Here is a 25732-nt window from a genome sequence, read left to right on the forward strand (position 1 = left end):
CTCAGGAAGAATGATCTCTTGGTATGTGTGGAAGGAAGAATTTCCTGGGTAATGAATGAGTATAAAGACCTACCTTATGCTCTTGTGATGCCCAGTAAGGCTCTAGTCTTATTTTAGTTGATGGGATTTCAACCAAGAGCTATATCTTCATGAATCTAGAGTACAGGCCCATAGATGCCATTGTTTCAATAGATTACTGTGAGAGTTTGTTATTTTGGTGCAGGTTCCAGGCTAGGCTGATAGGCCTCACTATTGCTTTGGACAGATATCCTGCCACCACCCAGGAATGCTAATACCATTGGTCTGCTACAGTCTTGGATCAGCATAGCACTATTTAGCTCTGAGATGTCAGATGCAGTGTGCGACGGTCTCGGCTGTTCTGTAAGAAATCCAGCAGAACCAGGATGGTTGGTCTCTTGGATCTTGACATTAGTAAGATAGATTTGTCCATAATCTGTGAGGTGCAGGAGGATAGAGAGTTCGGAGGGTATCTATTACACTGGAATAATATCCCATCTGTTGCTGCTCAATAGCCGATTGTCAGACTTGTGTAACCTGATTTGGGATGCAAAAGCCAACTTGGGGATAGAAAAGTCCTGTCAGCTGGAGAAATAGGTTGGAAATCTTTGACAGTTCCATTAGGCATGAGAACTTCAGTCTCTTTGGCCAATTCAGTGTGACTAGTATGACCTTGTTAATTTATTTTCCTTGTATCCCTTCTGTCTTCCCATACAAGGAAGGAAAGGATACATACGAGATATGTCCATTTGTGAACCAGAGCATCCGTTCCCAGCGATGTCTGCTCTGGTGAGCAGGAGCTTAGATTTTCGGTGATGGGGTCCACATAAGAACAGTCTGGTCCCTTAGGTATCAGCTGGAATACCACTTTGTTCAGGAACTGTTCACAGTTATTTATCAGCTGATGGGTTTTGCCAGTTTGCTTAAGTGTTCAATGTCCCTTCTGTGTGAATTGCTGTGGTAGAAGTGACCTCCAATCAGGAGAGAATCTGCATCACTTTGTTGATGAGCTTTTTGTGTCCTTTTACTAGTTTGTGTCCCAAGGTCATCATCTGTAAATAGCTAAGGGTGTGCACCTTCCTCAGTTTTCCTGGAAATCTTGAAGGGCCAGCCTGGACACTTTCATTTCTAGGGAGGTGATGTTCTGAACTCTCTTAACCTTGATCATGATGGAGAAAGAACTTGGCAGATAGTTTTGTTTGGGACGCAAAGCTTCGGGCATGTTGGACCTCCAAAAAGGAAGGGGGCTCACTGCTGCCTCCAAGAAACGTTAAAAATTGGAGATCAGTGGTTAAGCATGTTGAGAGTCCTGGAGTCTGCTCTGTTTGCACCACTGGAGGCAGAAATCAGGCATTTGGGTGGGGCAGGAGTTATGGCCAAGCCCTGGAGCGCCACTGGCAAGTCTGAACTGCCTCCAGTATTTACTAAGAGAGAGGTGCAGCTCAGATATCTTGGACGGATGGCGAGACCAGGCTCCAAACTGGACAATTTTCTCTCCGTCATCACAACAAGGGTTTGAGGGGCAACTTTCTTATTGTTTGGAGAACTTGCACTAGCTACCTGCAGTTGGAGAGTGCCCTCCATTGACACGACGAGGCAATGTTTGGCCTCAGCTTCTGCCAGTCAGAAATGGACTGTTATAAACCCAAATTCCAATCCAATTGAGTAGCCCAGTGCCTGTTGGGTTAGCACATTTGAAAATGCTGGATTTAATCTGATGGGCTGAAGTAGCCACTTTCACCTGTGTTTGTCTCTGTGTGCAGGGAACAGTTCTGATCTGAGTGGACTCAGGAAGCGTTGCCAGAATCACAGGTTGCTGTTGATGTGCATACCCTCAAAATTCAGGTTTCACACTTGGGTGCTTAAAGGTAGGTTCCAAATCAAATGGTCTGTGAAAAGTAGGTCACTTCAATTTGGAGACAACATGAATTTTTAGGAGCCTAAGTTAAGGCAGCCAAGCTTCAGAAAGGCTGTTTTTTAATACACCAGGGTTGCATCATGTAATTGATGGGGAGGGCTGCTGCTGGAGTTTGGCTGGCTTTCATTCTCCCTGTGGAAAAATCAGAGGAAACTTTGAAGCTCTGAGGACAATTAATTCTGCCCTAACTTGCAGAGCTTATGAAACATGCGCTACGCTGTTAATACCTGAGCATGTATACATTGCATATGTGGCATCAACAGGCACTGATTTTCATACATATACGTAACTTACTTATTTTGAAATAACACTTCCAGCAGAACCCAATACACTCTTGTGACTGTGCAGTATTTTCTCAGCAAATACTGTGGGAGGAACATTACAAATTATTAAATATATATTTGTACAAGGCAATTTCCCTTTATTACACTCATTTCCCTTGACATTGATGTCTGCCAGGAATAGGCATACTGATAACAGGTTCTTTATGAAAGTGCAGTACTTTAAGGGTGTTTTTTGTTTAAAAGTGCCATACTAATATTCTGGCCTGTTAGATAAATAGGAACCTCTCCAGAATTTAAAATGTATCCATTGAAAACAGCTGCTAATTTATGTGCACTCAGCATCTTTGCACCTGTTCAGAGGCGACAGGTTTTCTTATTGCTTCCATTACATTTTACTTCATGTCACCTCTTTATAAAATAGTTTTTAGGAATCATTCTGCAAACATTCTTCACCTTGATTCTCTACCACAACATGTTCAGTTCAGACATCCAGTAGCTGGTAGTAGGGGAAGAAAGTCTTCAATGGCAAGGGAGTTCATTGATTGGATAGAGACTGTTCTCTAAGGCTATAATCTGCAGGTGAATGCCTGAGGGAGGAGTAGGGTTGTGAAAGGTTAACCCATGGGAGCTGGAGCATCTCCCTGCCCACCATGGACAGGGGGGCTGCTCCAGCCAGTGCTTCTTTTGTGATGGTACTGTCCAGTATGCAGTACCGGCACCTTCAGTCAGAACTCAACAACTTTTCCCCTGGAGTCTGGCACCTTTTTTTTTTTTTAAGCAAAAAAAACCACTGACTCCAGCCCTGTGGAACCTGCTGTGGACAAGGTCTGCTCCAGGCGTCCAAGCAACCCCTGTCCACAGCAGGCCCGATGCATCACAGGCAGGGGCTACTCTGGCTGGCTGTGGTGGGCCCAGGAGGGTGCAGGCAGCAGTCAGGCTAGAGCAGTTCCAGCCTGCGGCAGGGTGCTGCTCCAGCCCGGCCACAGGGGGGGAGGTGCTCCAACCCAGCCTGGCTGAAGTGCCCCCTCTTAATTGGTTAACTGGTTAAATTTCAAGTTTAACTGACTAATCAGTTAAATGGGATGCAACATCCCTAGTGAGGTGTGCAGGATTTGGGTTTACAGTTATGTAAGCCAAGGGTTCTCAAACTTATTTAGTGGGCTGAAGCACATCTCAGTAGAGAGCTTGTCTCTTGGATGCCCTTCTTTCCATTCGCAGTTGAGGGCATCTCTTCTCCTCCCATTGCTGATCACTTACCATGCCTCTGGCAGTTGTTTCCACAGTGAAGTGACATTAAGAAAGCATTCAGTGTATTTTTGGTGTCAATAGTGCAATAAGTATTTTGTTAAAATCAGACTGGTTACCCAGGCTCATCTTTTCCTCTGTTGCCCATGCTTCTCTGCTGTCTGGTACCTTTCCCTGATACTTGGTTCCTTTTCCGTGGCTGCATTCTTGTTCCTATCTCCTACTGGTCCCTGGCAGCTGCAGTTTCACTGATGGTGAAGGTAGCTCCTTCACCTCATCCCCCTATCTAGCAGAGGGCCCCGGGGAGACAGCTAGGCTGGCTGACGATTCCTGTTGCCTTTGGCTCTTCCTTCCACTTGAGAGCCTGGATGCTCACAGAAGCATCTGGAGACAATGAAAGCCACACAATGTGATCTCTCAGCACTCTGCAGACTCTCAGGGTCCCCTAGGTGGTGGGTCCCCAGGCATGCGTTAATTGAGCTAGCATGCTAGAAATAGAAGTGCTGATGCTGTGTACAGGTAGCAGCAGGGGCTAGCTGCCTGAGTTCAGACCCGGGGGTTGTGTGGGCTTGGAGGTGGGATGTGGGAGTGGCAAGCCTGAACTGCAACATCCACACTACTACTTGTACAGCATGTCTGTCTGCCTGGGTAGGGAGGTGTGATTCCAGCCGAAGGGGAGAGACCCCACAGGCCAGAATTGGGGAAGCACGGGCATTAGCAGCAATTCTGAGGAAGAGCTGATTAGTGTCTGCTGACAGCAAAGCCAGTTGTAAGTAGGGGATTATTCATCATTTGTGGATGGGCTGCTGTCTCCCTGGACATTCCTGCATAAGTGCAATCAATGTTGGAATAGTTACTCTCTACAGATTTCATGTAAGTTAGTTGATAGATCAGATGTCTTTTAAATAATTATTTTTGTCTTTATTTTGTGGCTTTTCCAGAGGCCAACAAACCTACCTTTCAGCTTACTTGGTTTGATTCGCTGCTTAGTGCCCCTAGTGTGATGTGTGAGTGTCACAAATTGCACCAGGCATACTAGTCAGGAGTAGCAGAGCAACACAGGAAATCAATGGCTACAGCTTAACTTTCAAGGATCTCTTTCCCTTCTGAGGTGTGGCTAGACAAACTACCCTCATCCACCCATGCATCCTAAGAGGCATCTCTCTGGCATTTTGTATCGGGACTGTTCATTGGCTGTTCATGGGAATTTTCAATTCTAAGTGAAATTGACAAGCTAATTAGATCATGGGAGGTGGAGAGAGCTGTGCTGGGACTGTGACTGGGAAGCAAAGAAAATTGCTGAGTAAACATGAAAATCTGCAGCTGGGAGTTGCTTGGCTGCATTTGGACTGGGGAATGGGCTTGCAGCATACTGTAAGGAGCCAGGAGCAGCTTGCTGCCAGGCACAGTGGTTTGTTGGATTGGTGTATAACAGTAAGAAGGAATTAAAACAGGGCAAAAAAGGGTCAAAAGGGATTGTTTTCAGTGTTTGATGCATTGATGATATTCTGTGCCTGTTATGCAGATGTTCTGAACTGATAGGACTAATTAACCACACCCATCATAATTAAGAAATATGTTCCTGGAGCTAGCACATCAGGTCTACCACGCATGTGAGCCTTGGTCATAACAAAGTCCTTTTCTTTGCCACCTAAAAGATGTGTTTTTTTTTTTTTAAAAACCTTGGGGTGACATACGTGAGCTGTTCTGTGATAAAAACACAGGGAAAGCAAGGTGCTTTAGCTCCATGGTGAGGTAAACTTGCTGAAGTCTTGCACAATATCTCCATGTGGGTTGACCATGGTGGGTTTACCTTGTGGTAGCTGCACTAGGAACACTGTGCTGAATGTACTGTACTGATATACTGTGCTCCCAAAATGTGGATGCAACTTATACTGGCAAAACTGCATGTTAGCTAGCATAGCTTATTTTACCACCCCGAGTTAGGATGTTAAATGGTTAACCGGGTAACCGTTTTAACCTCATGGCCTGCCACTGGCTGCCGCCTGCCACCGCCAGAGTTCAGCAGTAAGCGTACTGGTAAACCTTATGCTTATCGGTATGCTTTTTGGTTAACCGTTTAATCCCTCTAAAATAAGCTATGCAGTACTGACAAAAGGACACCTCCCTGACCAGTATGTCAGTGAAAATGTTTAGTGTAGACCTGGCATCAGTGTAGTGTTAAAAAGGCCTGTGTGAATAGGGTAGATCAGTGACATTTACCATACCAGAGGTTCTGGAAGACAGGGCATAAACTTTCTATGTTTCCATTCCCCAGCATCACTAAATTCCATTGGTTGTATATGGGGTTTTGTCTGTGTAGATGTTGGAAACAATTGCCAGCTTAATTAATCTGTGACTGAACAGTAAACAGTTCAATATTATCTGCATGACAAACTGCATTCCCCTTTATCTGGTCATTTTGCAGCATCCCTTTTTCCAGGCTCAAAGTGTAAGAGTAACTGCCCGGTCTGGAAGTGGAAACAAACCACGTAGAGAAACAGAGGGAGAACAGTGCTGTTTGGTGCCTTTTCTTTTCTTGAGTGCAGTCTCTGAAAGGGAAAGCTGTTCTGTGCCCTTTCAGTCCACACATCTTGTCCTGAAAGTTTATGAAGACCCACAGTGTTTTCAGGTTGAAAGCTGACCTGCGCCTGGCATCCTGCAAAGTTGTTTAGAGAGACTTCTCTGCTACTGCTTCTGTTAGGCTTTTCTGACCTGGGCTCCAGAATGTGAATTCAGGGAATTGAACCGTTCTAGGGAGAGCAGAATGAGATGCAGTAAGGTGTTTCTCTCTTTAGTGTCTTAGATTTGTTTTGCCATTCATCAGCCGTCAGTATCCAGGAAAGTGTCAGTGGTCCAGGCACATACCTCTGGAAATGCAGTGACATCACTGAGAAAGTATAGGTTGCCGAGAGATCTCAGTGGAGGTTTGAGGGATCCAAGCATGGATTTGTGGTTTCCTGAACTTCAGTCCCAGCAGTTACTCATAGCCTGTTGCTCTTTACGAGCTTCTCTAGCGACTTTTGGAATTTTATTCCTCATCTGATCCCAGGTTCTCTAGTCCTGCTGTCAGAGAGACTGGCTTTGCTGCACTGACCATACATGGCCTTCCTAAGGAGGGCCAATACCTCTTGGATAAGAAGTAATTTTCCAGCTTCTTGAGGCAACCAGATCAGCTGTTTGAACTGAAATTCATGAAGGCATGAGCTTGGTGAGCTGTGTATGAAAGCTGTGAATCTGCAGCTTGTTCAGAAGCACGGGCAGTAATTGCTTTAGAAGATATGGATTGTTACAGACCTCTTATCAGCATCGCCCTCTGTACTGGCTTTAGCAATGCTTGCTTACATTGGGCCCTGCTGAGAGCATGTGGCCTTTCGTGTTGTGAGGTGTGGAGTAGGGCTGTACATCCCCATTTAGAAAGTCAAGCTGCATCCCCCCCCGCATCCCCCTTCTGTTCTGAAATGTGATTTGTCCTTTTCATATGTGTTCATTTTTTTTAATTGTATCCTTTGGTATATATGGCTGTGACTATTTTCTTCCACTATTTGATCTGAGGAAGTGGGTCTGGCCCACAAAAGCTCATCATCTAATAAACCATCTTGTTAGTCTTTAAAGTGCTACATAGTCCTGTATTTTGTTTCAGCTACACCAGACTAACACGGCTAAATTTCTATCACTAAGTTACTAGTTTATTCTTAATGGTCTCTACTTCTGTGAGGCTTTTATTTCCTGTGCCTGCAGGTTCAGTTCTTGGGTGAGTCTTTTATCTTTCTCTTTGAAGGTGCTTTGGCACGTGCCGTTTGGAGCTGGCAGAGAGAGGTACAGTCTATGTTGTAATTCACTTGTTTCACCACACCAGAGTCTGAAACTAAGTGAGCACCGGGAAAGGATGAATCCTTGAGTCTCTTGTCACACCTCAACCTACAACTGCTAATGGATCATGCATTGGCAACTGTAGCTTGATTTTGTGATAAGAGACTTCTTGCATTAGTTTGCGCCTAGCTGGTTGCAGATAGTATCTGCGCTTATATTCTGGTGCTGCTAAAGCTGCAAGTTACATGTGCCACAATCAGCCCTCAGATTTGACAATTGTTTGGTTTGTTCCTCACAGGGAGGCTTCTGGGAAATGCGTCAGGCTAAGAGACCCGGGCTTCATTTGGATAGCTTATATCGTGCTCTTTTCTGCAGGCAGGATTTAGTCAGGTTCTGCAGACTGCCTGGCCCAAACTTAGAGCAGGATTGTTTAGCATTGGCCATTATGAGACAGCAGTTTTGGGGCAGTGGCATCCTTTCTGCTACAACCCATGTGCTGCTGCTGTAAGAGGTATAAGACATCTGCTGTAGTTCACCGGAGAATATTAAGTGCACAAATAGTATTTCAGTAAAGGATGTAGGTGCACTTGTTAAAGTGATAGTGAAGTGGGCCGTCTTCCAATCTGTGTATGAAAATGCTTCCAGCTCCTATTTCAAGACAAGGAAGCAATAGTAAATCGATGAAAGAAATGTAATTTGTTTCTCAAACATTTTAATAACTAACCAGCTAAAAAAAAAATCAATGTTGCTGTGTTGGCTTTTGCCAGCTGTTTGCTTCCTAGGCCTGTCCTGAGAACTTTGGAAGGGGAGCGATCAAGAGTGTGATAGTCTAAATGTAGTTATTGCTCAGTTAGTGTTCTTGCTGGGGGCACAGCAGGTACAGCCAGTACAAAAAGGTAGAGAATGGGAAGGATGTGAGTGAGCCTTGTGAGCTTTCTTACATTTTTACCAGTGTCTGAGTGGAAAAAGTAGCAGACTGCCCAGAGACCCCAGGATGTTGCTAGAGTCTCATTCCATTCCTGTGCTAAAGAGTCTCTCCCTGTCACTCTAACTTTTTTATCAGTGGCAGAGGTTGGAGGAGGTCATGAATCAGGCTTAGTTTCAGGAAGATGAGGAATCTGGCAGCCAGAATAGGTGATGATGGGGCTTTTTTATCTCAAGATGCAAAGGCCCAAGATTTGTTCCTTGCCGTGTGTTGTCTTGGCCAAGTATAACTCTGAGCCATGGGGTTATCAGCTGACAGTAGGGACACCTTAAAGAGTGGGGGTGCAGGCCAAGTGTCCTTTGGCAGGTGATAGGGAAGGGAAGTCTGTTATCACCCTGGATTATAGAGTCTGGTTACTTAGTCTGGCTGCTCTCCACCCTTCCAGAAAGACCAGGGTCAGAGGCTACTTCGACACTATGAGCTCAGGGTGTGATTGCCAGTTTGCGCACACATCGTTGTGCTAGCATGATGAGAGCACAAACACGAATACCAGGATGGTCACAGTAGCATGGGCAGCAGTGGCAGAGTTTAGGCATGTCCGGTATGTACCGAGGAGTTCAGGTGGGTTTGTACTTGGTACAGCTAAGCCATACCTCCACTGCTGCTACCTATCCTTGCCCTAACTCAGTGAGAAGTACTGCAAGTATGTACACATGAGCTGGAAACCACGTCCTTAATGCGTAGTGAGTCGTAGCCTTACTTTGCCTCTGCTCTGTGTTCTGTTCTCTGGCTCTCGGAATAATTTGGGGGATCGAAGTGGTGGGCGGGTAGGTGGGAAGCCAGTGAGATTCTTGTGTGGCATGGCCTACAAGAAGCTATTTAAAACCTACACAGATGACCTGTTTCATGGGCATTAAATGCACTAGTTAGTTTTATTTTCCACGATAAACTGCCTTTTGATGGGAAGATGAGGAATGTTTCAGATCAAGCAAGCTGCAGGAATGACTAATGTTGCATGGGCCCTTACCTTGGCTGAGTCGTGCCTGCCTCTAACAGATGCTTGAGGGGTCTGACTTTTTCACACACCCAGGCTGAGCTCATATAGCTTAGCCTGGCAGGGAAGCATCACTGAATTGGGCAGCGAGGGCGGATCCTGTGCTCACGGAAAGCTGCCCATTTTAAATCCCACATTCTGTGTTCGGTGTTTCAGGTTGACACTCGGTGTGAGCACTAATAGTAGCACACAGTCATGTGACCGGGGGCCGGGGAAGCATTTCTAGGTATTCTGTTATGTAGTGAGCTGTGCTGTGTTCTAATGGCTTAGTTGAAGAGCAGCTTCAAATGGCTTTGTTCTGGAAGTGCTGTCCCACATCTACCATTAGGAGACAGTATTTTAAGGCTCTTCCTAGCACCAAGCCTGTTCACTCAGGCTGTGCAGTGGGTTCATCATTTGACTCTGAAATATTCTAAGTTATATACCCTATTCCTAAACCTCTCTGAGGCAGGTGGCCAGTTGGTCCCATGCAGAGAGAAGTGTCTTCAGATAACTTCTACTTGAAGATCGTGAGCTGGTAGGTTTCAAAATGATCCCAGCTGTTAAAACATCCACTGTTGTCTCAGTCCGGGATTCCCTTCTGCTAGAAGTGTGGTCCCCGTGAGGGGGGGGGGGGGGAGGAGGGAGGTCCTGTTCACCTGTGGATTAAGGGCTTGGAAGGAATGAGCCCATTTTCAAATTGGTTCGTGTTCTAGAATTACTTTGATTCTGGAGTTTTAGCCAGTTATTTGGGTTCTCCTAGGGGCAGCCAATGAATACTGAAGAGTGGTGTTGCCCTGTGTATTCATACAGTGAATCCAGCTTTGATTTCCCTGCTCAAAATTATCCTCTTTAAGGACATGCCCTGGAAGAAGCCAGTGCAATGTCTCTGCCATGCTCTGACAGTGTTAAAGCTCAGTACTACAAACGTCCCATGTACAAAACTCCCATTGAAGTCCATGAGTGAGGGCTTGTCGTAATGGCTCTGAACTCCCATATATAACTAGTAGGGCGAGGAATTAACCAGAGATGAAGTAGAGCACTGTTAATTAACTTGTTACCATGATTGCACTGGCATATGCCTTACAGCTGTGGTGGCCAACCAGTTTTGAAGCAATAGCCACTATAGTGACGACTGCTTGTGGTTAACGTGTGGGACACGCAGTTTTACAACAAACTAGCCTCTTCTTCTTTATGGGTATCACAACAGTGCCTAGGGGCCCTCTTGTATAAGGTACAAATCAGCCTTGCACTTTAAATAGACAAGAAAAAGTCTGGGAGAGGCAAAGGTCACATAGCAGCTATCCTGCTGTTCGTAGGTGTCCTGTTGTTTTGTTTAAAACCATCTAATAGTTAAATGCAAAATAAAGGAAAGTGCAAGCTATAACTTAATTATGAACAGAGATTCTCTGTCAAATGTAGACTCAATAAAAGCCACCTACAGAGCAGGCCCAGGAGTTATAGTTAAGTTTCTATTGGTACTGAACCAGATCTACCTTGTTGGGGTATAAGTGAAGTTCCCTGGCCATGCAACGAGAAAGCTGAATAAACTGGTGCAGAGGAAGTGAGTGAGTGTGATTCTAGATTGTATGCTGTGTATTTAATAGTGTGGATCCTGTTGAGCCTCTAGGTAACAAGATTGGAAAAACAGGATAATTTTCATGCCATCTGGAATTGGAGCTATGGATAGTTTACAAATGAGCATTCTTAGGCAATTCAAAAGCTTTATAAGCCACCCTAAAAATACAGAACTTTTTAAAACTTTCCCTGTCACCTCCCAAATGCTGGGAAATTGCTGAAATGATGGTAGGCCAACCACAGCAGGCTCTGAATTCCTCCGGTTGTTTTGGACCCAGTCAGGTGTCAGTATGGAATATCGCTGGCAGCATTAATATCCGGGATCAGGTATCTCAGCCGGGCAATAGACAGATCAGATGTCCATGCTGATAATGCTGGGTCTGATAGTAACCTTGAATACATTACGAGATGTTCCTGACTCAGAAGTAGGCCATGACAAGGGGTGGTGGACTTGCTTTGAAGAGCTGGTGCTCATTGCTTGCAGAGAGATTCCAATGGGTGGAATTGAGGATATTCATTTCTTCCCTGAAACTTCCCACCCAGGGGTTCTGCAGGGGATTTTAGGCTGACCTAGTCTCCCATCATGCCTAGAACAAGTTTGTCCCAGCAGGGTAGCTTGACTGGGTTGGGTGCAGCTTATAGTTGGCTGGAGTACCCCAGGGCAGGGCAAATGTGTATAAATACATGTTGTACAGTAAACTGGTAAAGCCTTTTTCTAAGAAGAAACTCTCACTTCCTCCCTCTAACCACAGCATAATCTAGAGAGCTGGAAAAGCTCTAAGGTCTCCAATAGCCTCTCTGGTCCATTCCTGATCCTGCAGTTGGCGGGGCTGCCTCAGGTGTGTTTCCCCCAGCTTGGCTTGAATGGGTGGGGAGGAGAATTGGCTGGATGCACTGCTAGAAGATGATGCAAGATGCCTTGTTGTCTAAGCTGTGCGCTGTGTGAACACTGGACTTTCCGCGTATGGTGCTTGCTGGCTGTATATTCTTAAGATGAAATATTTTGGAGCTGCATAGGCTAAGCATCGTGTATCCTGTATCTGAGGGGAGGGGGAAAGAGTTTACTCTTGATCTCAAGCATGTCACATGTGCCAGGCTGCAGCAAAGGGTTCCCTGGAGCCATAGGTCAGAGCATGTTAACAAACAGGTTCTCTGACGCAGTCAGGTTTTGAGCAGAGTTATACTCACTCCCCATGCAGCCTTCATGTTGTGGAGTCCAGGGACCTGTAGGTGTGCCGGAGGCCACTGCATGGAAGCTTAAGCTTTTGTACTTTCACGATGCTAAATTGCCTTGGTGATAGATGATAGGTGGAAACCATGCAAGGAAATGTACTGTAGCTCTGGGAGCTATTCCCTCTACGCCTCTTTTCACAGAATTAAAAGTAGCTGTCAAAATAAATTTACAGCTGGTGCTTTCTGCTGAGAACTCCTGTGCTGCTACAGCATAGAACATGCTGCCGTGTGTTCACGCTGCTGTGCCAAGCCAAAGGCAACTACCACGGCTCCCCTCTCCTTGCAAAAATAAATGAATGTACAACCAGCTCTGTCCTGTGAAAATTAACGGGCACCAATCTGCTGCTGCCCTGGTGCTGGCAGGACGGTGTGTCGAGAGGGATTATAGTGAGGCTCAGTGGGATCCTCATGTAAGCTCCTCCTTGGCATGATGGACACCAAAACACTACTTAGACAGGAAGCTCTTGGACCGTGTCAGTGTGGCACCTAGCCCAGCAGGGCCCTGCTTCATGAGAGCGGCTCAGTGCTACCGCAAGTGGCAAACACGTGATTCTAAAGGAAGTGCATTTGAAGTGACTCAAGGGGCAGAGTGGGAGGAGTTTTTGAGGTGCTTTTTGTCCTTTGCATGAACTTGGGTCTCCTGACCTAATTATAGCAGCTGCATGCTGAGCTGGAGAGATGCAGTGACAGCTTTCCTTTGCATTATTTATGGATTAAGTCCTGCTGCTTAAGGTATTTTCGTGTTCCCCCTTTATTGAATGCGGGACAGTTGTGGTGTGCCACGTTTACTGAGCAAGGCCAGGTCTCTAAAATGTGAGTCCTGGTGATTGTTGCTTGTTAAAGCCCCAGATGACAAGCTGTATACAGCTGATTGAGCTGACAGGAGCAGCTATGAGGAATGTTTAAAGTATCTGTCCTGAAGGGGGAGGAGGGAGAAAAGCCAGCTCATGCTTATCTACCTTCACGGACTTAGCAATAACATCCGGGAAACAGGCTTGAGGAAGAGACCAGATGCTAGGATAAAAGATGGAGCCTTCCTCAGAGGGGGTTCAGAGACAGGTAATTTCCACCTGGGTTTGTTGTGTGCTTTCTTCTACTAAATCTTTCACATTGGAGGAGCTCAGACTGATCCTGTGTAACAAACAGCCCACTGTTGCTCACAGCTTTTTCCAGCAGCAGAATAAAAATTACAAGATGGGTCAGTTTAATTGCTTCTGCTATTAGCTGGACAACTGTGAAACTGACCAAATCTAGCCACTAAGGCCTGGTCTATTCCTAAAATGTATGTCCACCTAGCTATGTGTCTTGGGGGTGAAAAATTCACAGCCCTGGGGGAGGCAATGAAGCTGACTTCAGCCCCAGAGTAGACTCTGCTGGGTTGACAGAAGAATTCTTCTATCAGCCTAATTATCCCCTCTCAAGGGGGTGGATTTACTACAGTGATGGAAAAATCCTTTCTCTCACTATAGTATCTGTACTACAAGTGCTACAGCAGCACAGCTTGGAATGTAGACAAAGCTGCTCTAAAAAGTTCTTGCTCATCATTTTTAAAGTGATGGGGGTGGAGGATGAATTTTCTAAGTCTTTGTGCTCCTGAGCAGCTCTGGGGTATAAAGTGCACAGATATGACAGAAACAAGGGCCATAAAATAGTGAGATAGGTACTGCTGCTTAGAAACAGACTTAAGCGAAACTGAAAAGTCTGGTAAGTTTCGCTGTGCTACTGCCAAATCGTTTGTTTAAAAAGTGATTTTTCCATGCCCTTTCTGCCATTTAATCATAATCATAGACTCTAGCCAGCTCTACCTGTTTTTCATTTGACTTGGAAAAATTGAGTGAAATTAATTCAGTAACTTCCTCTGTTACCCGAAAAATGTAAACTAGATCAAACCCAAATAGAGCTCAAATTATTGAAAGAAAAATGAAGTGAATTTTCTTCCTATATAGCACATGATTGGGCTCTCGATCCGTAAAGGGGGCAAGTTTCTTCGCTAAGTGTGTCACGCTTATTAGCCCTATTGGGAATTATACTCTGCATTAAGGAAGATGTTACTAGTTCTAGACACAGTATCTGTCCGTTAAAAATGCTTATTTCAGTTGGATTCATATTACAATGTTATGATTGCTGATTTAAAATCCAGGCTTTGTGGAAAGATGTGGTAGATGTATGTGTGAAGCTATTAAGTTTTCATAGCTATGTTCAATTTCTGATCTCCCAATGTACAGTGCTTTCCTGTGAGCTTTCTGTGTTGTTGGCTGGTGCTGGTCTGTTTACACTGTGTTTGTTTCCTGTCAGGGATTATTGGTGGCTCTTTCATGAATGCTGAATTTACTTGTCATTCTCAGCCAGGCATAAAACCTCAAGAACGGCCACAAAAAGGGGTCTATCCAGTATTTAGAAGCAATTCCACGGATGTCCCGTTTGTCTTTTTCATTAGCTTATTCCTGTGTTTGCATTTTGCAGGTTTTGCTGATCATGGACAGTGAAGAAATTCCAGATTTTTCGAGTCCGAAAGAAGAAACTGCTTATTGGAAAGAGCTTTCATTGAAATATAAACAAAGGTATAATTTTGGATTAATAGACCAGTACTTACTGTTACTTCTACCAGAGCAACATTGTCTTCTCAAAGCAAAACCCTGAGAGAAGTGCCAATGTGTCCACATGAATTTCTTCATTTTCATCTTTACAAATGCCATGTCAGTGGGTAGACTCCACCACTGGAAGCAGAACATCTTCTGCATGGGCATTACCAACTTGAGAGTTCCAGGCTGCCATGGGTGTTAGCAGAGGTGGCTTTGTGGATTGGTGTCTAAAACCCTGGAGTGCTATTCGGCTTGGTTCTGTGTTGTGGGGCCCTCTGCCTGTTCTGCTCTGCAATGTTGTCTTGTTCTGCGTTACTCTTGGGGTTGCGCAGGTGCAGCAAACAAACCTTCTTCCAGTCCCAGAATGTATGTTAGAGCCCAAGATGCTAATGAATTCACACTGTTTCCTCAATGCAGAATGTGTCAGACTGGGGAGAGGATCCCAGAACTGGCCTGTTTCAGAGGTAGTGTCAGAAGGGATCTGATGTTTCCTGGACTGTTCTTGAGTGTCAGAAAATGTTCAGGGCCTGGAGGGGTTGAGGAGAGCTTTGATTTCTGTACCCTTTATAGTTCACTTTTCTGTAAGCTTTGTGGTTTGCTGAGAGCTGAGCTATTAAGCACAGGGCAGATACAGACGTGTCAGTGACGTGTACAGTGGGTGGTGGCTCCATTTAGCAATTTAATACCTTGCGGTGGTATAAGTAAGTGCTGGCTCTCTGCCTAAGTGGTTAATAACCTTATGTTCTAAGAGTCTAAAAGAGCTGAGGTGTAATGTTACTGTAGTGTGACCGTATGGGTTAGCAATGTAGTTCTCTATTGCTATACCGCATTCAGACTAATATTTTTCAGCCAAAACCAGGTTAAAAATTCACTGGCTAATACCAGATCTGCCCTTGAAACCATTTAAAAATGCTACTGTGACAGTTAACGAGGAATACAACATTTTTGTCAAATTCCTAAACATCACACTAATGACCTTGACACATGGAATTGTATTTAATACACCGGCTTGTGTGCTACACAGAAATGAGTTTCCTTTGGTGGTTATACGTCACCTTATTGCAGTTCCCTTCAGCCTTTTCGAGAGACGCTGTTCAAGTGAGTCCTGTACAACGCTGGAAAATTTCTGGGTTTGTCTTCAGAGATCAATGGGTTTTGTTAAATCTTGACAGGCTAGTGCCATGACTGAATTGACTCCTCTGCTTACAGTTTCCAAGAAGCACGTGACGAGCTGGCTGAATTCCAGGAGGGAAGCCGAGAATTGGAAGCCGAATTGGAGGCCCAGCTAGTGCAGGCTGAACAGAGGAACAGAGACTTGCAAGCAGATAACCAAAGACTGAAATACGAAGTGGAAACATTAAAGGTACAGCGGTGTCTAACGGAATGGCCTCTTCTTGCAGCTAATAAGAAGTGTGGTCCTAAATTGCCATTCAGTCTGTCTGGTCTATATAGGTTTTCTTGGCAGTTCAGTAGCTGAGTCCAGCTATATACCCAATAGGTAAGGCCAGGTATTTACCAGCCACCTTATGTCAGGTACGTTAATGACGGAAATTGCCATGCTTTTTGGGCAAGTCATAAGAGGGACAGGACTTGAATCCTTTTGCTTCTGAGCTTGATTTTAAGTTTTGTCTGAGAGAGAGCTGCAGATTTGGGTTTTTCGAGACTTTGGCAATTGGGGGATTTAAGTTAATGTAGTCATGTGATGGACATGCTACAAATCTGCTTTGTTAGGCCACTGAATCCTCTTGTTCATCATTTCAGCACTTGGACTTTGCATCTAATTCAGGGGTGGGCAATCATTTTTAATGAGGGGCCACTCCAAGAATGTGGTAAGAGGTCAAAGGCCACACTCTTCCATGATATTAATGGAGGATGTGCAGAGTCTGGGATGGAGGCTAGGTGCAGAAGGGAGCTTGGGGTAAGGGGCTGGGTACAGGAGGGGATGTGGGAGGGAGTTTGAGTGAAGGAGAGGATTCTGACCTGGAGGAGAGGTATAGGAGGGGGTGCAGGAGAGGGTTGGAAGGGAGGCAGAGGAAGGGTCTAGTGTGCCAGAGGCAGGCTCTTGCCAGGAGGTGCTTTACCTGGGTGGCTTCCACTTAGCAACCCAGCAGGTTCCTCAGCCAGGCTTCCTGCATTCTGTGCCCTCGTGCCACCCAGGGGGCCGTGTGCTGCTCTGAACGTTGTGCTCTCAGAGGGGGGAGGGTACTTTGCTTGTTGCCAGTCCTGCAAACAGGCAGCTCCCATTGGCCAATGGGACTGTGAGATTGTGCTTGGGGCGAGGGCAGAGCGTGAAGCCTCTCCTCCCTGCTTTCCTTGGGCTTGCAGTGGGTGGGACTGGGCAGGCAGGGAGCCTAGCTGAGGCTCTCACTGGACTGAGGCCAGATATGGCCCACGGGCTGCATTTTGCCTGCCCCTATCGATCTAATTTCTGTCAATCAGTCTTTCTTGCCCATAATGTCTCTGGCTTTGTGAGACTTGAAAGGCAGCGGAACACCTCTGCTTTGTGCACGTCCTTCATCAGGGGTTTTGATTGCATTGGTATGTTCTTAGTCTCTGGATTTAGTCTCTAAATCAGGGCATGCAAAATGTGGCCTGTGGCCCAAATCCGGCCCAGTCAAGCTGTCCCACCAGGATCCAATGTGCTGGGTCCATGTCCATCTCTTTCTGCAGCGCATGCCCCTTAGAAGTGGGGTCTCAGTGCATTGTCTTTGCCCCCAGCACAATCGTTGCAGCTCCCATTTTCTGGAAATCGGATGATGCGAACTGCTGGGCTGTGCTTGTGGTGCATGCAGTGCACAAATTTCCCCCGACTTTCCCTCCACGGGGTGCATGGTGCAGAGACACGTCACTTCAGCAGCTGGGGTAAGCACCTCCTGGTCAGAGCCTGCACCTGGCACCCCATCCCCTCCTGCAACCAAATTCCCTTTCCCAGGTCACAACCCCCTCCTGAACACCAATCCCTGAGGACCCTTCTGCCCCCAACCTCCTGCCTTAATAGCATAGAAGAATGTGGCCCTTGACCACTATCCGAATTCTTGGACTTGTCCCCAATCACAAATTATTGCCCATCCTTGCTCTGGATAGACAAGACTGTTCTTAATGCACCTTGGGCCAATCTGTTCTCGCCCTGACTTGGGATCTTGGAGAGCACCATGACTGATCCTGCTCTTGTAATGTTGATCCAGGGCAGCAGATGGGAACAGAGCTGGAAGCTATTGGGCAAACGGGCTCTGTAGGCCCGTTATGTCATATCCATTTCCCAAGTTTTTCAAGGAGGGGTCGCCGAGTCACAAGACAATAGGAACTTCCCTGTGCAGCCAAGAACAGATTCCAGTGGCTCCGATTTTCCTTCACTGGTGGGGTTTCAGGCTGGTTCTTCTCATGGCATGCTTATTGTCCGGAGTGTGGGAGATGCCAGGCCATGTTTGTGGTTTTGATGGTGACATCTAAAAGCCTCCTGGACCTGCCAATGCAGACAACGGAGAAGGGAAGTGTTTTGGGAAGAATAACTAGCTGTTCAGTGGCTGGAGCCTGCTGTGCATGGTGTTGGCTTTCTTTTAATTTCAGGTTGCCCAGTGCTGATGCTTGGTAAATATCCGTGCTAATATTTCTGTTTCTATGTGCTATTTCCAGCAAACCCACGTGATCTAGCTGACTGCCACTGTGTGACTTTGCTCCTTCTTATGTGCTTCAGAAGTCTGTTTGTGCCCTTAATCTCACTCCCCCTCTTGTTTCAGGAGAAACTTGAACACCAGTATGCACAAAGTTACAAGCAAGTGTCGGTCTTGGAAGATGACCTGAGTCAGACACGAGCCATTAAAGACCAGCTGCACAAATACGTGAGGGAGCTGGAACAGGCCAATGACGACTTGGAGCGTGCTAAGAGGTGAAGGCTACAAACCTCTGTCTTGGTAGATTTCCTCTAGTCATTTAGCTTCACAGCTTTGGACTGTCTCTAATGGGTGTAACTTGCAGTAAGGAGAGACCCTAGATATTGCTGCACTCGTGCATTTAAAGCTGTATTGAGGCTGCAGCCCAGTCCCGTGTCCAAGGCAGTTAGGCTCACGCACTCTTTAGCCCTACGGCATGACAAGAAGTCCTAGAATCCCAGAGCGTGCGGCCGACAGGATCCTCGATCGTCTAGTCTGACCTGCATCTCCCAGGCCACTAAACCCCACTGAGTTACTGCTGTGTTGGGCGGTGATGTGGGTTGTTGGAGGACTCCGACACCTTCCCTGCTTTGTGTAAATCAAGCGAGAAACAAGCAGTAACTTCCACTCTCCCTATGGGTTCCTGGACCATGGGAGCAGCGCATAAGAGCAGCCCAGCCAGCATGCCAGACTTGCCATCAGCAGCCGGTGACTCTTCCCGCAGGCTGTGATCCTTCAGCACAAAGCCTCTTTCAGATAAGAAGCTAATACCTTGTGCAGTCCTTCGTAAATAAAACCAGTCTAATGAGTCGGCTTCCCTTCCGTAATAAGCACTTTGGCTGCCTCCACAAAATGATTTGGTGCAGCAAGAAGTGCACAAAGCCCAAGCTGTAAGCTACACCCTGTTTGGAACATAGCAGAGCCCCGGCCTGGGTCTAATGAAATGGGACCATTGCCCTTGAGTTTAGCAGGAGCTGGTTGGGTCTCTGGCTGTCTGGCATGGCAGGTCCAGGATTTAGCAAGATACTTGAGCACGTGGCTAATTTCGTAAGCATGTGAGTTGTCCCGCTGGAGCCAGTGGAGTGACTGGCAGGCCGTGCTAGTGCTTAAGTACTTCACTTGACCTTGAGTTCGTGTCGCCATCTCTTGGCTCGCCGAGTCGTCAGCTGCTTGGAGCATGGAGGCGGTAGATTGGGCTGTCCCTCGGCATATGAAACATACGCTGGCGTGTAGGGCACCAGAAAATTTGGAGCACCATTCCCTCCCCTCCCAGCCACATGTACTGTGTCCATGGGTATTGGATGATAGCCCAGCTCCAGCCCCGCCCCTGGAGCCATGCTCCACCCACTCCCAGCCTGATCCTTCCTGGCCACGTGGAGAGCCGGGGCGGCTGTGCTGTAGCCCCAGCGTGGCCCTCCCTGGTGCCTGGGGAAACTGGGCTGCTGTACCATGGCCCCATCCTTCCCCAGCAGCTGGGCTGCCTTCCCCCACGGTGGCCTGCAGGCATGTAGGCAGTTACGTTCCCGACCACCCATGGCTGTGTGTGTGAGGGGCTGCTCTCAGCTGGCCGTAGGTCTGCCTTCCTGCGCCCCTCCCCCCCCGCCTGCTTCCTTCTCTCACCAGCGATGGGGTGGAGAGGAGCCCAGGCAACATGAGCCTCAGCAGCTGCACTCTGGCCCCATCTCTCCCCCGGGAGTTCCTACCACTTGCTGGTGCGAGCGGAGGTAGGGGAGAGGAAGGCTTGGGGACTGGCCCAGGAGGTTTCTGGCTGCTGCATGCTGCAGACAGCTGGCTCCCCCATGGCATGGCTCCTGGGCCCCTGCCAGGCCTGGGGGCAGCGCTGGTGGAGGGTCCTGCATGTGCAGCCTTCCCCCCACCCTGTGCACTATTTGAGTGCAGGGGCCAGGGAGCCCAGCACTCTGTGGACAGACCCTGACCTGTGGGTGCCTCCGCTTCAAGTGAGCCCCGGCCCCATGGAGCAACTGGAGACCCAGGTCCCCTTGCCACATCCCTTTCCACCAGCACCCCTGCGGGGAGCCTCCTTCCTCACCGTCATCACCAGCAGTGCCCCGAAGGGAGCCTCATTTCTTCCCCCGCTACCAGCGCCCCGGGGTGGAGCCCTGCTCTCCCCTCCCAGCAGCGCCCCGGGGGAGTCCGGGTCGGGGTGAATAACACGGGAGATACAAGGATTCATTTTTCATGATTTTTATTTTTTAAGCGTTTTAAACAGGGCTTAAGTTTGGTGCAATTTCATACAAAAATGTGATTCAAGCCCCGGTAATTCATCTGAGGGGCTCTGCCTGTGGGGTGGGCGAGTGGGCGGGCTGGTGTGGCACTGCCTGGCCCCCGCGCAGGTTCTGGGCAGGGGTTGAGCCCCCTCCACACACTGGGTCGGGGGGCACCAGTTTTATGGCCCTGCACAGGGCCCCATGAGGAGGGCCCTGGCCTTGCGAGTCTTCCTGGCTGGTGCAAAGTGCTGCGTTGCCTGGCCCTGGCCACGGAACAGAAAGGAGAGGGAGGGCTCTCCGGGCTCTGTGAGCACTTGCCCTGCTGCGGTTTACATTGCTTGAAGTCCAGCTGCTCGAGTTCGGTGCTGTCCAGCCCACACAGCTGGCTTCAGGGGTGGCACTTCATGGTCCTGTCCAGCACGTTCTGGCAGAACTGTAAAGTGTGGGGCTGTACCAGACACTGCTAACCTTTTCCTTCTGTCACGGTGTCAAATGTGCTTCATAGCAGCTGAGCTGAAGAGCCTAATATTCTGGATTTTGTTTCTAGGGCAACAATAGTTTCGCTGGAAGATTTTGAACAAAGGCTGAACCAGGCCATTGAGAGAAATGCGTTTTTAGAAAGCGAGCTGGATGACAAGGAATCATTGCTAGTTTCTGTCCAGCGATTAAAGGATGAAGCGAGAGGTACAGCTTGATTGATTTAAGTCTTTGGTCTAGTACGTGGTTGGTTTGTTAATAAAGATGCGAGCTAACCAGTAAAGCTCATGTTTGTGCAGCAGCTCGCACAATGGGGCCCAAGGTGCTTGGCCCTGTAAATCTTAATAACAATAATCATTTCTACACGGTTAAGGGGACTGGTGATGGGAAAACTGCCATAACATCCATTCCAGTCTTTTAAATATACGAGCGCTGCAAGAGAACTGCAAATCCCAAAGGAAAACTGGTTAAGCGCAGATCTAGGTGTCAAAGGCTTCCCTTCACCAGACTCTGTGCACGTTGCTGGGGAGACTTGAGGATGAGATTAGACAAGGAAATAAATGCAAACTGACACTGTGAAATTCTCTGTTCTCCTCTGCAGTCCTCTTGGGAATTGCCTGGGTGATGCGCACTATCCCAGAAAGGTTTGCAGTGGGACTTGTGGGATCAGTGATGGTACTTTCTGGACCAGCTGCAGTAACCCAGGAATTCCCAAAACGATTTTTCGGAGAGGAGGTGAGGGAAGAATTTCCAAAGGCCGATTGAAGTGAATTTTTCTGATAAATGGCACCCCATAGCCTGGTTAGCAGGGCCACTCAGTTCCCAAGTCTGTGTTCAGCATCACTCAAGTCCTATTATAGAAACATGGAGTTGTGTCCCACAGCAAAGAGAAAAAGGAAGAGCAAATGTTGTTCAGAGAAAATCACTTACAGTAAGGGTATTTATTAATAACGAGACTTAGAGCAAATTTTCAGAAGCATCTCAATGATCAACATTCTTTACCCTGGATGTGAAACGGGATGTACAAAATGTTCAACATTATTAACATAGAAGAAGAAAAACAAGCAAAGAGACGTATTTTTGTCTGTCTAGCAATCAGCTGCCTTCACCATTGAGAGAATTGCAGCTCTCACACCCACATACAAAACTTTTGACTTTTCACTTGCACCTTTTCTTCAATGTATCTGGGTAGGTTTTCATTTTTGCTTTGCAGTTTGCCTTTGAAAACATCTCTAATGTGCAACACATTTTGCTTTGGCTTTTTCTGACAGACCACCTGAGAAACCAATAGCCTTTAAAAAATCGAATTGTTTTGTCTAAAATAAACATGGAAAGTAAGTTCACACTTTATTTAAAAACACTCTTCCATTTATTTATTATTAATTTGCATTATTGTAGCATTTTTAGCTTCTTGCTGATTTGGATGGCCCATTGGGCTAGGCACTGTTTGCCTGTAGAACAGAAAACTAAAATCTAAGTAAGGCAGAAAGAGAGTGGTAGAGGAAGCTGAGGTGTGACACCCCCTCCCCGTTTCTGCACAACGGGTCATTGGAAAAGTTGGGGCTAGATCCAGGTCTCCGCTGGATTATGCTGCCTCTCTAATCCACTTGCAGTTTATGCCCAGACATTCTCAATTATTTATCCCTTTTGCTTGGGGATTGGGGGTTTGCCCACGTGGCAAGATCTTGCAGGAAGTTAGATGCCCAACTTTCTTGTCCACCCCTCTTTAAATTAACACCTTTGATGTTTTTAGCTTGATAATAGGCAGGTGGGGCAGGGGAACACGTGCAGGGACACTCCGCCCTGGTTGTTAAAAGACTAGTAAGGCTACGAGATAAGTCACGTGAAGGGTGAGACAAGCGTTCTGTTTGTCATGCGATATCTAGGCTGCAGTGCAGACCACTTAGGTGAAACCATATCCAGGCTGCCTAGGTAGCACTGTGTTGTCTGCATGGGGCTTCCTGCTGGTCCAATAAGGAATGGCCTTTGAGTTTCCTGGCTTGCATTTATCTTTGCTGTCACTGTTAGGGTCACAGGTGGGGCTGTTGGCCAGAAGCACCCTTGTGTCTGAAGCGATGACTCTCTCCAGCTCTGACGCAGCTGGTTCCCAAGAGGCTATAATAATGTACTCTACATGGGACCGCCCCCCCCCGCCCCCCCCCCCCCCCCGACCACACACAAGCTGCAGCTGGCGCAGAACATCGGAGCCTGTTGACTCAGCTGGGCTGGCTCTCAGGAACATATTCCATTGTGGTGTGAAGACTCTGCCGGCTGCCTGTTTGCTGCCAGCCACAATGGAAGGGGTTGGCTTGGAGCTTTCCATCTTGGCAGTTTGGGTCCTAACTGCCAGAGAGGCTGTTTCTCCCTCGCAGTGTCGCAGCAGTTGATTGGTTTGCGCTTGCTGAGGGTGTCATTAGCTTTTCTAGAGTTCAGTGGCCAGAGGGCATTTTCAGTGGATGCCATGTGACAGAGGAATCCGCCTTGTCTGAAGGGCTGGATCTGTTGCCCTTCAAAGCACAGTGCAAAGCCCAGCTGTTAGCTCAGGCTCTCAGATGAGATGCCGATGAAGTACGTTTGTTTGAGGGCTGAGTCTCCATTTAGCTTGGCCTTGGGGCGCTCATGCTGCGATGGGTTAAGGCTGTGCGCGTGCCCCCAGCAATGAGCGCAGGGCTGCATTTTTAATCCTTTTTAACCATCAAGCCATAAATACGGAATGTTTGAGTTTTTCCTTTTCCAACCTCTAGACCTACGGCAAGAGTTGGCAGTGCGAGAGAGGCAGCAGGAGGTCACCAGGAAGTCTGCTCCCAGTTCTCCCACTACAGACTGTGAGAAGATGGATTCGGCTGTCCAGGCATCTCTCTCTCTGCCAGCCACACCTGTTGGAAAAGGATCCGAGAACAGCTTTCCTTCCCCAAAAGGTATGCAGGGCGGTGGGGGGCAGGGGGAACAGGAAACTGCTGACAAATGGCGCTCCCACCAGCTCAGTTCCACTGTGGGAATGGGTCGGCTCTGGCGCCCTGCAGCAAGTTGGGTCTACGAGCTGCCCCTCCTGACACACACTAGAAATTCTCTGGCAGCTTCAGGTAAATTCAGGAGTCGATTTTTTCCGACAAATTAATATGGAAACGAATCCGCCTAGCCATGGGGTTTAATTGGGCGGGGTGGCCCATGGACTTTGCCCTGCCTCTGCGTGTTTAGCATGCTGGCGATCTTTGCAGATAAAGCAGAGGGAAAAGGTAGAGGTTGGGTCTTGTGGGGAGATGGTCTGTAGAAGCGCAGTCACTGGGGCATTCATAACCCTGCTGCTGACCTCCAGTAGGTCTCCGAGTGCCTGTGCTGCTGGCCGTTGTAGCCAGTGCTCACCGCTGAGCTCTGGTTTCCATTGCCACTAGTGGGAGACAGCGCTGCGCTGGTTTGCGCTCGCTTCTCGGGAGGAAAGCTGGACACAAGGCTCCAGGCTGCTAGTGCAATTCACAACAGAGAGGACGTTGATTCCGTGGCACAGCTCCGTGCGCGCCATGGCCCGTGCAGCCAGCTCACAGCTGGGCAGTGCACAAACCCTTGTTCCAGGCGGAGTGTGGCCGAAGCAGGCAGCTGGTATAAAGGAAGCTGGTTATCGCACAGGGTGTGTGTCGGGAGCCGGGCTGGGCTGGACCCTCGGTTTCCCTTTTCGTGCAGAGGGTAGTTCATTGAGACAGACCAGGTAATGAAGTGTGTTTCTGTTTGCAGCCATACCAAATGGATTTGGTACCAGCCCCCTAACTCCTTCAGCTAGAATCTCTGCGCTGAACATAGTGGGGGATCTCCTGCGGAAAGTCGGGGTAAGTGCCTTGTCCTGCAGGACCCTTGGTTTGCTGGGACAGAACCGCGCTTTAGGACTGTCTGCTGCCAGGTGCAGTTGTCAGACGGCCCTCGAAGGGCTGGTGGGGCCGTGCCTCTGCACAGTCCTGCTTTGGTCGGCGAGGGATGTTTCACATCACGCCTGGGACAAGGTGACTTCAGTCCGAGTCCCAGGTGCAAACAAGGGGCCGGAGTTCCAAGCACTGCGGTTGGGTTCTGAGGTTGCTGTTTGGGCAACATACCATGTGGGCATCCAGTCGTGGGGCAGGGCATCCTAACCGGGCTGCTTGCCTTTGAGTATCGAGCCCGCAGGGCCACCGGCTCTCTCAAGGCTCGGCGAGTCTCATGCCTGGGCACGGTGCAGACTGAGCTTCCCTAGCGTGGCGGACGTAGGGCGCATCCTCGCCGCCTGAGCCTCTGCCCCTCTCTCCCACCCCCACAGCTGATTGAAAAGACCCAAATCACCAGGAAGCCCTTAGGTAAGAGAGTGGCCATGCACAGAGCAGGGTGTAAGCAGACGCTTCCTGTAGGAGACTGGGAAGAGGCAACTGAAAAAGCCACGTGAGCCGAATATCCCCTGTGGGGCAGTCGCTAAGGAAGTGAAACGTGGGAGCTGTTCAATGGATTATGTGTATAAGTGGAGGAGAAATGCTTCAGAAACAGCTGCTGCTTGGAGCACCGGGCTCACCAGCGTGATGAGGACGTGGCCGTGCTTGTTTGGATAGTTGTGCTCAACGTACAGGGTCAGGGTTTCAAGCCACAGTGAGGTCCTGTTGCGTCTGAATTTAGAATCTAGCCTGTGGGGCTGATTTTCATCCATTTCTTGTGCTCAGAAGCGAATTTGCTCTGAATTAAATTAGCCACAACCAGGGAAATGGGTTTAGCAAAGGTAAAATTACAAATCCAGT

At 47.9% G+C, this 25732-nt stretch overlaps 1 protein-coding gene across 6 annotated transcripts in view; it reads left to right on the top strand.

Moving 5' to 3' along the window:
- Positions 1 to 25732, top strand: part of NDEL1 (nudE neurodevelopment protein 1 like 1) — a 39305-nt gene that overhangs the window by 3348 nt on the left and 10225 nt on the right. For 4 of the 6 annotated variants that reach the window (XM_075903469.1, XM_075903465.1, XM_075903470.1 and 1 more), the window contains exons 2-7: positions 14511 to 14608; positions 15839 to 15992; positions 18367 to 18515; positions 21055 to 21191; positions 23729 to 23902; positions 24714 to 24805. In XM_075903469.1, coding sequence (XP_075759584.1) covers positions 14511 to 14608; positions 15839 to 15992; positions 18367 to 18515; positions 21055 to 21191; positions 23729 to 23902; positions 24714 to 24805 — 804 coding nt within the window. Of the gene's footprint in view, positions 1 to 1781; positions 1887 to 14510; positions 14609 to 15838; positions 15993 to 18366; positions 18516 to 21054; positions 21192 to 23728; positions 23903 to 24713; positions 24806 to 25732 lie in introns of all 6 variants that reach the window. The other 2 variants (XM_075903466.1, XM_075903467.1) reach the window with 1 other exon arrangement.

The sequence above is a fragment of the Pelodiscus sinensis genome, chromosome 20, assembly GCF_049634645.1.
Source record: "Pelodiscus sinensis isolate JC-2024 chromosome 20, ASM4963464v1, whole genome shotgun sequence".
NCBI classification, from domain to species: Eukaryota; Metazoa; Chordata; order Testudines; family Trionychidae; genus Pelodiscus; species Pelodiscus sinensis.